The sequence below is a fragment of the Phaseolus vulgaris genome, chromosome 8 (genome assembly GCF_000499845.2).
Source record: "Phaseolus vulgaris cultivar G19833 chromosome 8, P. vulgaris v2.0, whole genome shotgun sequence".
Taxonomy (NCBI): domain Eukaryota; kingdom Viridiplantae; phylum Streptophyta; class Magnoliopsida; order Fabales; family Fabaceae; genus Phaseolus; species Phaseolus vulgaris.
The window spans coordinates 47,105,776-47,119,130 of record NC_023752.2 but is presented as its reverse complement, the minus strand read 5'-3'; the positions used below and the strand labels follow the sequence as shown (position 1 = coordinate 47,119,130).

General features: G+C 35.5%; 1 protein-coding gene across 1 annotated transcript; it reads right to left on the bottom strand.

The window, feature by feature from the left end:
* Positions 1 to 8,855: 8,855 nt before the first annotated feature.
* On the bottom strand, positions 8,856 to 13,016 carry LOC137826067 (auxin response factor 17-like). The gene is made up of 3 exons (XM_068631909.1): positions 11,748 to 13,016; positions 9,956 to 10,619; positions 8,856 to 9,097 (listed from the first exon to the last, which is right to left on the bottom strand). The coding sequence occupies exons 1-2, from the start codon at positions 12,744 to 12,746 to the stop codon at positions 10,005 to 10,007; spliced, it is 1,614 nt and encodes a 537-aa protein (XP_068488010.1). The 5' UTR covers positions 12,747 to 13,016; the 3' UTR covers positions 8,856 to 9,097; positions 9,956 to 10,004.
* Positions 13,017 to 13,355: the final 339 nt, after the last annotated feature.

Below are 13,355 nucleotides of genomic sequence, written 5' to 3'. Positions count from 1 at the left end.
TAATGTGAGCTAAAAGTCTTGGAATCATAGTCAAATTACCTGCATGAAATCTAATTACTGGTTCAGTAGGATTCCTCACACAGCTTCTATAAAACTGCATCTTGTTGAACTCTTGAATCCCAACAGTATTCCCTTTGCTCACTTTCATTCCTGAGTACTTAATTCCACCAGTGTTGCTCCATACCTCTCTTGTGATTTTCAGCTTCACTCCTTTCACATAGGAAACAAGATTCTTGCCATCTTGAACAAGATTACTATAGAACACCTTCACTAGGTCTGCATAAACATTTCCAGACATTTCTAGGAAGTGTTTCTGCTTTTGATGCTTGAGAAAGGTTTTAGCTTTTGTCAGATTTTCACTCCTCAGCCATGAAAATTCCAACACCTTGGGTACATTGATTTGCTTCCTGCTTGTCTCATGTATGAACTTTGTCATAGCTTCAGAATCTCCAACAAACCAGTTTTCCAGAATGCATTGGTTGTTGTCAGGTTGCTCTTTGGATTTCTTCCTTCTATGTGAAGAAGAAGCCATTGCTTAATCTGTTTTATCTGCACCTATTCAGCAAGAGAGATAGTTCCAGCTAGAAGGAATGTTAGTGCAAAATTCATATGATGAAAGATAAAAAAATGATGGAGTAGAAGATGTGAATCTGGACAACTTGTAGCAAAGAAGGAAAAGTGTGAGATAATATTGTTTTAAACCAGATTTATATAGAACACCAAATCATATTTTAGGAATCACGGGTTTGAAAGCAAAATCAAGAAAACAAATGTAGTATAAATTTGATTCTATGTAGTAGAGAAGGGTATAGTTTTGGATGATGCAAGAATATATTGGAAACATGTTTCTACTAACAAATCAAATTTGTTGCAAAATAAATGTATCAAATCAGTTAGGATTTCCACACATAAATGTCATAAACCTGCTAGTCAATAACCATAAAAGCAGTCAATGGTCAAAGAGAGAGAAGAAAGTAATTATTTCTCTTTCCTAGTCATAGTTGTGATTCTGAAACAGGAAAATCAACACATTAAAGTAGGAGATAACATATTTGAATTCTTAGTGAAGTGGACAGTTTAAGCTAATAATACCCAATTCATTTAATAGAAAGTAAAACCTATCTTTAGCAAGAGGTTTAGTAAACAAGTCAGCCAATTGAAATTCAGTACCAATGAATTTGATATCACATGCTCCATTAGCTATATGTTCTCTTAGAAAATGATGTCTAATTTCAATATGTTTAGTTCTTGAATGCATAATTGGATTCTTAGACAAATTTATGGCACTAGTGTTATCACAGTTGATAGGTATTTTATTTAAAAGAATTTCAAAATCACTTAGTTGTTGCCTTAGCCATAGTGTTTAAGCACAAAAACTTCCATCTGCTATGTATTATGCCTCTGCTATAGAAAGAACAACACATGCTTGTTTCTTGCAGTGCCAAGAGATTAAACTTGATCCAAGCATGTGGCAAGTTCCACTTGTGCTTTTCCTATCAATCTTGCAACCTGTAAAATCTGAATCTGAAAAACCAGTTAAATTCAGGGAAACATTGTTTGGATACCATAGTCCAACATCTTTGGTTCCTTGCAAGTATTTTAGGATTCTCTTAGCTGCATTGTGGTGTGATTCCTTTGGATCTTATTGATATCTGGCACATAAACATAGAACAAACATAATATCAGGCCTGCTAGCAGTTAAGTATAATAAAGAACCAATTAATCCCCTGTATTTTGATTGATCTACTGATTTTCCTGCATGATCCTGATCCAGTTGACAGCTTGTTGAGATTGGAGTGTTGATTGTGTTGAACCAAGTGGTGTTCAAGCTTTAAAGAATCCAAACCCTTTGAAGGATGATGAAGCCTTTGCAGTGCTTGGTGTTGCTGTGCTGGTTTAGTATAGTTCCGGGGTAGTTTGAATATTGTAATCCACCCCTTGATCGAATCTAAAGCATAAGCATCTCAATCTTTGTGAAAGTAAAATGTTTTCAAACTAAGTTAAAACAATTGATTGTTTTATCGAAACAACCGATTGTTTATACTTAGATGTTTTTAGACAAGATTGAAAACTGTTTTTAAAATGGTTGAACTGTTAAGAACCAAAACAACCGATTGATACGAAGAAACAACCGATTGTTTGTTTTGGGACCATAACATAAAAACTGTTTTATCTTTGACTAAGCATTAAATGATTTAACTGCTTGCGCTCCAGACATTAAATGCTTTGACCAATCTTTTAATGCAATTTAAGAGTTTGTTAAGATTTGATAACAAACTACATCTTTGAATAAATTCAGAAAAACAAATTTGACAATTAATCTTTGACAAGTTTTTGCTAAGAGTTTTTGATTTTTTCAAAGAAGTTGAGATTGTTGAAAGTTTGTGATTGATCAAAGTTGTGGAATAGGATTCTGCTTGTATTGATTTCAGATTATCTTCTGTAACAAGTTTAATCCTTTTACTCTGTGAAACAAGTTTCGTTTCTGTGTTTGCTGAGATTGGTTGTGTGTTCTTGAGGGGATCAAGATCAGCAATCTTAGTGTTGGTGTGTTGGCCAAGGAGAGTGTGTGTCTTGAGGTGTTCAAGGTCATTCTCTTGGTTGTTGTGTAAGTGATCAAGTTGTGATTGCTTAGTGGATTTCCTCAGGGTTTCTGAGAAGACTGGATGTAGCTCTGGGTTTGGAGTGAACCAGTATAAACATCTGTGTACAATCTCTCTATCCCTATCTCTTTAAATTCAGTTTTGTTTGTTGTTTAGTGGTATAAACAACCGATTGTTTTTCTGGTACTGCTATTTTGTTTGTTGTTTTTGGTAAACTGAATTTCTTATCAATTATTTCCTGAGATAAATTCATTCTTGTTTCCAAATTTTGCGAAAATCTTCTTTAAACAATTCACCCCCCCCCCCCTTTAGTTTAAAGCCATCCATTCTAACAGATTGCTTTACATTTGTCCATCTCAAACTTCCTAAGCAATTCCTTGTAGTACTTTGCTTGATTTATAAAAATTCCATCATTGAGTTGTTTAACTTGCAATCCAAGAAAGTAATTCATTTCTTCCAACATTGACATCTCAAAAATACTTTTCATTGCTTCTACAAATGCTTCACACATCTCTTCATTTGTAGATCAAAAGATGATGTCATCCATATAGACTTGTACAAGTATAATGTCTTCTCTTTTTTTCTTTATGAACAAGGTTCTATCATAGGTGCCACGATTATAACCTTGAGAAACAAAAATTCACTTAGCCTCTCATACCATTGTCTAGGTGCCTACTTAAGTCCATAGAGTGCCTTCTTGAGCTTGTACACGTGCTCTGGATGTTTATAGTCTTCAAATCCTGGAGGCTGAGAAACAAACACTTCTTCATTAATATAACCACTTAAGAATGCACTCTTTACATCCATTTGGAATAACCTGAATCCTTTTATGCTGGAAAATGCTAAGAGAAGTCTAACAGCTTCTAGTCGTGCCACTGGTGCATAAGTCTCATCAAAATCTATTCCCTCTTCTTGGTTGTAGCCCTTAGCAGCCAACCTTGCTTTGTTTCTGGTGATAGCCCCATGTTCATCCACCTTATTTCTGTACACCCATTTGGTTCCTATGATGTTCGTCTCAGATGTTCTTGGAACTAAAAACCATACTTCATTGTATTCAAACTGGTTTAGCTCTTCCTGCATAGCTGTTATCCAGTTGTTGTCCAGTAGAGCTTCCTCCATATTTTTAGACTCAACTTGTGAAACAAATGCCATTGTCTTACAGAAATTGTTAAGAGAATTCCTTTTTTAGACTCCTTTTTTCAATCTTTCCAATCACATTGTCAAGTGTGAGACCCTGGGAGTTTTCCACTCTTTAGGCAATCCTGCATTCACAATAGGTTCTTTGACATCACATGTATCAGTAGCATCAAAATCAATAGATTGATTCTTTTGAAGAATGGTTCTTAAATCATCTAACACCAGGTTCATCCAGAACAGATTTAGGCAAATAACAATCAGATTCATCAAACACCACATGCATAGATTCTTCCACAGTAAGCAATCTTTTGTTATACACCCTGTAAGCATGTCCATTAATAGCATAGCCAATATGAATTCCTTCATCAGATTTAGGATCAAATTTTCCCAGATTATCTTTGCCATTTTTTTAGAATAAAGCATTTGCAACCAAACACCCTAAAATGACTAATGTTAGGCTTTCTACCTCTATAGAGTTCATAGGGAGTTTTCTTAAGAATAGGTCTAATCAAAGTTCTGTTAAGCACATAAGAAGTAGTGTATACTGCATCTGCCCAAAAATATTTAGGTAGGTTAGATTCTTTTAACATGGTCCTAGCTAATTCCTCAAGAGATTTATTCTTCCTTTCAACTACATCATTCTATTGGGGTGTCCTAGGGGATGAATAGTTATGTATTATCCCATGTTTTTTCACAAAACCTATCAAACTTAGCATTTTGAAACTCTCCCCCATGATCACTCTGAATCTGTTTTATGCTATTATCATTTTCATTTTGCAAAAACCTTAGCCAGTTTCTTAAAAGCTTTATATGCATCATTTTTAGAAGCAAGAAAGAGAGTTCATGTATATCTTGAGAAGTCATCAATAATTACCAAAGCATAGAAATTTCCAGCTAAACTAGCATTTCTAGAAGGTCCAAACAAATCCATATGCACAACATCCAAAGCCTTATTTGTAGAAATCACATCCTTTGTTTTGAAATAAGTTCTTGTTTGTTTACCCTTTACACATGCATCACACAATCTGTTATCTTGAAACTTTATATTTGGTAAACCAGAAAAATGATCCTTAGATTTCAATTTATTCAAGTGATTTGTATAGATATGAGCTAACCTCTTATGCCACAGCCAAGACTCATCACTTTTTTATAAGAGACATTCATTTTCAGAGCAATTGTTCATGATATCTAAGAGATAGATGTTATTTACCCCTCTACCTGTAAACAACACCTTACCAGAAGTTTCATATGAAATTGTGCAGGTGTTTGCTTCAAAATTAACCTGGTAGCCCTTGTCACATAATTGGCTAATAGTTAGAAGACTATGCTTTAGTTCTTCCACATATAAGACATTCTCAATTGTGATTGAACAACATTTCCTCTTCCAAGAATCCTTCCTCTGTTATTGTCTCCTCTGTTATTGTCTCCATATGTGACATGCCCTTCAGCTTTACGTTTTAGACTTGTGAATTGAGCCAAATCACCAGTCATATGCTTTGAACATCCATTGTCCAAGTACCACTGGTTTTTCCTGTTGTTTTTCTAATCAGAGATTGATCCTTCATCATTCACCATGAAGCACAAATTTGCTTCTTCACTTCCAGTTGAGGAGTCACTTGTTGAGGAGACTTCATTTTCTTTCCAAGAGATATATGCTCTTTTTCCTCTGCCTCTTTCACTCTTCTTGTTGGCTGGTTTTTCTTTATTTTGATTGTTTGGACAATCAATCTTTATGTGACCTGGTTTACCACAACCAAAGCAAGTATAACTAGAATAATTTGAATCATTGGATTTAGAGTACCTTTTTCTTTGTTGAGTTCTGTCTCAGTTTTTGTTTTTTAGAAATCTGCTAAATTTTCTGGTGAGCAAACTCAAAGTCTCATCATGTTCAGGATTCTCCTCTTCCTCACTTGTATCATGTTCTATGGTAGTCTTCAAGGCAATTCCTTTGGCTCTTTTCTCCACTGTTTCTTGTTCTTTCAATCTTTTGAGTTTTAGCTCATGCTCTATCAATTTTTCAAGCAATACAGCAGTGAACATCTTGGATAAATCTCTGGATTCAGAGATTGTTGTTACCTTAGGCTGCCAACTCCTGTCAAGGAATTTCAACACCTTTATGTTGAGCTTTTCCTTGTCAAAGACCTTACCAAGTCCAATGAGATGATTTACAATATGTGTAAATCGTTTCTACACATCTGCAATGCTTTCAGCACATTTGCAATGTTTTCTTCTGATTGCATCTTGAAAAGTTCATATTCTTAAATGAGTGAGTGCTTCCTTGCTTGTTTCACATCATTCGTGCCCTCATGGGTTACTTCTAGTACTTCCCACATCTCCTTAGCCGAGTTGCATTGAGACACTCGAAAGAATTCATCCATATTCAATGCAGAGGTGATGATGTTCTTGGCTAGGGAGTCATATTGAGCCTTCTTCCTTTCACTTTCACTCCAATCAGACCAAGGTTTCTTCACTGTTTCTTCTTTGACAACCTGCATAGGTACAAAAGGTCCATTAACCACTACATCCCAAATTCCCATGTTAAAAGATTCCATGAAGATTATCATTCTAATTTTCCAGAATGCATAACTCACACCACCAAATATAGGAGGTCTATTAATATACGCACCTTCAGCAAAAGGCATTTTAAACTCAGACATAATGCACAAACTTGAGTAAAATACAAGTCCTAACTCTTGATACCAATTGTTGGGTCTATTAGTGTCTAAGTTCTAGAGGGAGGGGTGAATTGAAGTTATAAAATTTTCACAAACACAAACTGGTTTCAAATTGTTCTGAAGAAAAAGAACAAATTGATATTGAAAAGAACGGATTTATTGTTCATCACACTTTATCAAAACCAGAACTGATTCAGATTAGTATTGAGATCAAACAAAGAAATTATCCAAAACCAGTTGAATTATTTTTACAACTACCAAGTGATCAACACAAGTTCTTTTAAAACAATTCTTTAAAGATAATGAATCTTTAACAATGTTATTATAAAGAAAATGTTTGTTCTTAAACCATTCAGCACTTAGAAACAAAAAGCATATTTGTGATTAAAAGATTTCCCTAGTTTAAAGAAGAACAGTATGATCAAGCCCAAAAATAACATATTCAATTTTAAATGAACAAATTGATTTCCTGACAAATTATCCAATTAAGCATAAAAAGAGTGCAGAGATGAGAAGAATGATGCAAACACAGTTTATACTGGTTCATTCATAACGAGCTACATCCAGTTTCACCACACACCAAGGTGAAATTCACTAAAAACAATTCAATTCAAATACAACACCTTGCAATTCTTGAACTCTACAAGAGCAAGGCACACAAAGCTTAAAAATCCCTATTTCAACATTACTTGCACTTTAAGAAACCCTATCAAGAAGTGTCTTACACAAACACCATTACACAAGAATGAATAAAGGAAGGAAAACACCTGAAAGAAGATGCAAGAACCTAGATTGCAGCACACCAGTAAAAACACCTCCACCAAGATCAAGGCACACTAGGATCAAGCACTCTTGAAGATCTTTTTGAAAACCTTTAAAAAAAACTCATTCAAATCCTCACAGAAAACTCTTTTGTTTACAACGTGATTTCTCAACAACATTTCATGTGAGAAGAGTCTCCCTTTATATAGAAAATAGTTTCTAACAACTTTTCAAAAGCATTTAAAAAGTTGTTATAAAAAGAACAGGTTAAATTCAAAATAAACAGATTGTTTTTCTAAAAGACAACTACCTTATCTTAACAGAAATAACGGCTCAACAAATTGTTTGAAAACATTTGAACAATTCAAAAATAAATCTATTACTTTGAAAAAAACATATTTATTTTTGTGTAGAACCATATTTTCTAAGAAAACTTAAAAAGCTTTTAGGAAAACATTGAATCACTTCTTGTGTTTCATCTTACCACCTTGATTAGGCATAAAGGGTAGGTCATGAAGCAAAAGGCAACCTAAAACATACTCTACCTAATATACAAGATCACATAATTACATCACTACAACCTTCAAAGCAAACTTGTTATTTTCTTCATCAAACACACACAAGAACAACAGATAAGAAGCTTCATCCATTTTCAACACATTAAGTACTATATTTAAAGTATTTTTCATTTTATAGTTTAATGTATGTCATAATTTTGTCCATCAAAAACATTTATATATATATCCTCAATTTCAACTAACGAAATTTTGCATGTTTGAAACACCAAGATAATTTAAATATTATTCCGTCCCCTAAAACACCTTTTAAAGAAAAAAAAAAACGTTTATACACTTGAGATAGGACTCTAACAACAGTATTATAAGCCCTAAATCGGAACAAAATGCAAGTTACAAATTTTCTCCAATACACTTATAGTACAACCTGTTAACTTATTTTACAAAGTAGTAATAAAATTAACAATGACTTTTAAAATTATTTTGTTTCCAGTATTAATAAAAGTTATATGAAAAATAAAAGAAATCAAAGTACAGTAGGACTACTTCTCAATCCAGAATGACAAAAAATAACAGTGTGGCTGACTAAGATTTAACTAGTGCTCGACTGTTACCATGGAAATTACCCTGCATAAGAATTTTACTCATCAAAGATTAATTTTAAAATAATTCATTACCAATACATTGAGATGTACAGAACGAATTCCACAGAACTCCAAATATATTTTCTATATTTATTATTAGAACTTCAAATACTTTTAAGTTAAATATTCTATAGTAATGTTTAATAATCGGAGATTCAATTATCTTTAAATATTTCTATATAAATATATTAAATCTAAATTCAACACATTTTTAGTGACTACGAGGATCGGTAATGTATAAACGCTTAGATGTCACGCACATTTAGAAACTAAAAAAAACCATTGCAATACTAAAATTGGTAAAGTGAATTTCTAACTTTAGCCATATTAATTTATTTATTTTATGTTGAAAAATGAGTTTCTATTTGTTCAGATCTCTTGAGCTATGTCACTTATTTAAGTAACTCCTGCAATGCACGGTCACTTGCTCCAACAGAAAAACTTAAGTAACGTTGTTTAACTCAATCAACTCACATAAATACCTGTGGTAGATAAGTTCTAAGGCCATTTAAACCAAAATTTCAATGAGGGAATCTTCAATCCTTTTGTCCCATTATCGAACAGGAGGAAAAACGAGCATGTATTTAAAATATACACACAATATGGCAAATATTAATATCATACAATTGATCGAATATTATGAAGTTAGTTTCATCATTCAAGTTGTAGCAATACCAAACATAAAGATAGCTCGGAAACATTAGTTTTACCACCACAAGGCCCAAAGAATGGACAGCTTCTTATCAGCCTGCCTTGATTGCCTGCATTAGAGGCCATCACATATGAGCACAAATTTCTTTATACATGAATTTTAGTAGCATAACCATCAATGAATCAAACAATAAATCAAGCTAGCCAGGATAAGCTATTCAGTAATATACAAAGACAGCTATCATTTTGAAAACAGATAATTCTCATTTTGGCAATTGAAGTCAATGCAACTAGAAGCTGCACCTTATACACACAATGAACTACACTACTTCCAGCAACATGATCCATTACACTTAAAAAAATCATTTACAGAGGAAAATATTATTATAAACGGGCCTAAAACCATATTTTCAACTCAGACATCCAAAAATGAACTAATTCACAATGATAATGAGTTTGTATTATGCATAATGAAGCAACGACTATCATCATGATCTAAACAAGATAAACTTCATCATGCTTTCCAGTCAATAATATTTGCAAGTATAGGATGAATTATGACCAAGGTTTGACACATTAGATCAAAATGTTAAGATCAAATGTTTAATATCGAGAAATTGTAAAAGATGATCCAGTTAAAGCAAACAAAAGAATTATTAATTGAAGTCAACTTAAATTTTAACTACTTTAAATATATAACACGATTACAGGGAAATATAAGATCTATGTCATCAATAAATCAAATTGCAAGAGTGTTGAGGAATCATTTTACCTAGAACTTAGTCAGAAATCAGAACTACCCCTCCACCAGACTATAAGGGATACCTCAACCAGGAGTTGAGACAGTTTAATAAAAGGCATAGAGATAAATAATCCATTTCTTCAATACAAACTTTGTCAATAAAAGCAAAAGTAGCTGATTATGTCATTGAATTAGTGACAAAATTCAATCAGATATATTAGCATACCTGTACATGTATTTATCTGTTGCATAACTATTTTCACAAATAGCATGCTTCAACTGTCTTCAGTTTCTTTGTTGCCCCTGCTGCCATCACGTTCCATGTAATCAGCAGCATCATGCAAATGAGTTTCAGCAGGCTGTATGATCTTACCAAATAGCAGGATTGAACCAGAACCAACTTTGGTGTTGCACTGCCGGGTCCCAGTAAACTCTGTGTCAAAGGAATGTAAACTACTCTGGCTATGTGGTGACAGGTCATCTGATTGAGAACTGCTCATGTTTAGCTCTGTTGAAACAATTCCCAAACTTTGCACTGTATTGTTCCCAAAGGAAGTACTACCCATGTACATATAAGAGTTATCGTTTAAAAAGTTGGAAAAACTAGATGCAGAAAATAGATCATGCCTGGCTCCCTGCATGCCAGCAGGAAAAGTATCATAACTCAACAATCTTTTATCCATGTTTCCCATTGTTGAGTTAGGGAAACCTGTCATAGGAAAGAAGGGGTCTCCCTCCCTATCACTTAACAGTCCAGAACCCTGGTCAGCTCTAAACCTTTTTGAAGGGGAAAAGGCGGGATGGGGTGCAAGTGAGGGGGAAACAAGTTCAACCTGCCAAGGACTGACTCGCTTTGCATTCTGCAAGACTTCAGGTTCATCCCAGTTAACCTATGATATTGAGATCATAAAAAATGGTAAGAAGCCGATAGCAGCTATTTGTGATAGATAAGAAATCATAAAACTAAATTTTCCAAGACAAAGGTTTCTTATCAATTAAAAGAGTATGTCATCACAAATCACAAATAACATAATACTAGGATCCGTTGATACAATATTACAGGAGAGAAAGAACTTTACCCAAGTCGTAGTAAAAACACAGATATAATATATCTTAAGAAACTTTAAGTACAGCGGGTCTTCCATTTTCTCAGCTCAATCTATTAGTGAATAAGGTAAATATAAAGTATCCAAATGTTAGGTAATATCACGTTTCCATTCTCTCTTTTCATTAATACTGAAGGGCGAATATTTTCTGTATTGCCCTTATTCTAAAACTGTCCTCTTGTAGCCACGATGCGCTATTATTCAGAATCGATCATATGATAAGATGTAACTTCCTTACCCTCTAGAATCATCCCCACATGCATTGAGCGAGACTAATCCCATTGGATATAAAGCAAAACAATTAACCCTCTCCAACTTTTTTAAAGAAAAACTCGTAAGTCCATTCCAAACATTAAGTTATCACGATCCCAAGATTTCATTTTACTTTTATACTTCATAAACCATATATACTTTGAGAGCACATTAAAATATACCACTTTTAAATACTATTAAGGCTAAAAATAGTAACTATTAAATACTTTTTCATATTTGTTGTATAATAAACGCATGTTTTCTAACATAAACTTTCCAATTTTAGTTTTCCAAATAAGGACCAGTTGCTACCATTTAGCAAGACTTCGAGAGCACATTGCATAATCCCATCCTTTCTTTCAGCACAAGAAAGACCCTGTTTGGATCAACTTCTGACCTAAGGAAACCTATTAGTTGAGATAAGTATTTGATTACTAACTTAACAAGTTTATAGGTGTACATTGATAAGTTAGTTCACATGAATGAGCTTCCAAAAATGCTCGAGTGCCCAAGTTAAATTTTAACTCACAAAAACATTTAATTCATGCTATTTCCTTGATTATTTATTTTCTTCTCCAACAAATTTATCGAAATTGGCTCAATCACACATTTAATTCATGCAATTCCTCAATCACCAAGCACGATGCAAACAAAGTATACCTGAAGCATGCGCCAAGGTCCATTATCAGAGGCATACGCAGAAGTCACCGTCCCTTGAAACCACGTCATCCTAGAAGAATCCTCGGTCTCCATTCCTATCTTCACTCTCATTCCACCAACCCACGCGCACTTCATCGCGTCCTCCACAACCTCAGCACTCACCACAAAATCCGCAAAACCCGCCTTCGGATAATACACAACTTCAAACGGCGCGTTCCGCGCCACGCACTCCGCCGCGGCCGCCACCGCCTTCGGCGATACTCTCCCGGTAGCGCTTCGCGAAAAGCCCTCCCCCTGCGCCGGCGGCTGCTCCGCCTCCACAAGAGAGGAAGAGGAGACGAAGCGCGTAGCACGGCGGATCCCGACTGAGACGTTCCCGTCGGAGTCCTTGACGAAGACGACGGAATCTCCGGCGATGAGCTTCTTGTGGTTGACGAACTTGCTCCAGCCGGTGGTGAAGAGGTGCCGACGTGGAGTGCCACGGTAGATGTGGCGGAACCGCCACGCGACGCCGTGGACGTCGGTGACGGAGAGAAGCTGGACGGGAGGATCGGCGCGGAAATCTAGCGGAGGGAAGACGGAGTCCGCACAGAAGCGCGGCACGGAGAATCCCCCGCCGTTGTTGGCGTCGGAGGGCGTGAGGATTTTGGAGAACGAAACGACGCCGTTTTGGCAGTCGCGGTCGTCTTCGTCCTCGTTTTGGCTGTTGCTGTCGTCGTTCTGGTTGTGGTGGAAGGGGTGAGGGAGGGGAGTGAGGAGGAGCTTGGCGAAGACCTCGTCGGAGAATGGATCAGCGAGCAAATCACGGGAGGACACGTGGCAAAGAACAAAGGGAGGGGAACGGTAGGCAGGGGAGAGCGAATGTGAGGGAGAGGCGTGCTCCATGTGTCCCTGAGGGAAGTAGTAAACCCTAGAATGCAGCTTCGGGATGTGCACAGCGGCGCCGGCGCATGCCCTCCAGATTTTGGGGTCGACGCGACGAGGCTGCGGCGGAGGCATGTTGAATTGAACTAGAGAGAAAGAGAAAGAGAAAGAGAAAGTGAGGTCGGAGTAGGGTTTAACTTTTGATACATGAGAAGGGGAATGAGAAAGTGAGGGAGTGTGCCACTGCCACTGCCAATATTGCAACTGTCTGCACTTTTCTCTCTCTCCCTCTCTCTCAAGCAGTTGTTGTCGAACGAACCATTCTCGGTAGTCGGTTATGTTTTCATTTATTACACTAAATAAATCAAAGTGCACTGTACTATTGCCTTCTAATTTCCCTCTTTTTACTTTCTTATATACTATATAAATTCATTTATCTGCAAGCTAAATATTTTTTTAAATGGAAAAACATATTTGAAATCGATTTATGTTTATCCCAAAAAATTATCATACTTAAAACCAATTAACAGATACTTGTTAAATTACAGCATTTGAAACCATTATAGTTACTGTAATTAATATAAAAATAACAATTTTTATAGGATTTGAGTTAATTGCACATTTCTTTATTGAATCTTGACATTTTGCATATTTTAGTATTGAAGGTTTTACTTCCGGAATTTTGGTATTGATGCTTTCAATTTCTAATACATTACACGTCAGAAAAACATATTTTTTATAAGA

Excerpts from the sequence above, each read along its gene's own strand:
- LOC137826067 (XM_068631909.1), bottom strand. The coding sequence starts at position 12,746 with ATGCCTCCGCCGCAGCCTCGTCGCGTCGACCCCAAAATCTGGAGGGCA. Across the intron at positions 10,620-11,747 it reads GACCTTGGCGCATGCTTCAG|GTTAACTGGGATGAACCTGA; the intron begins GTATACTTTGTT and ends TCAATATCATAG.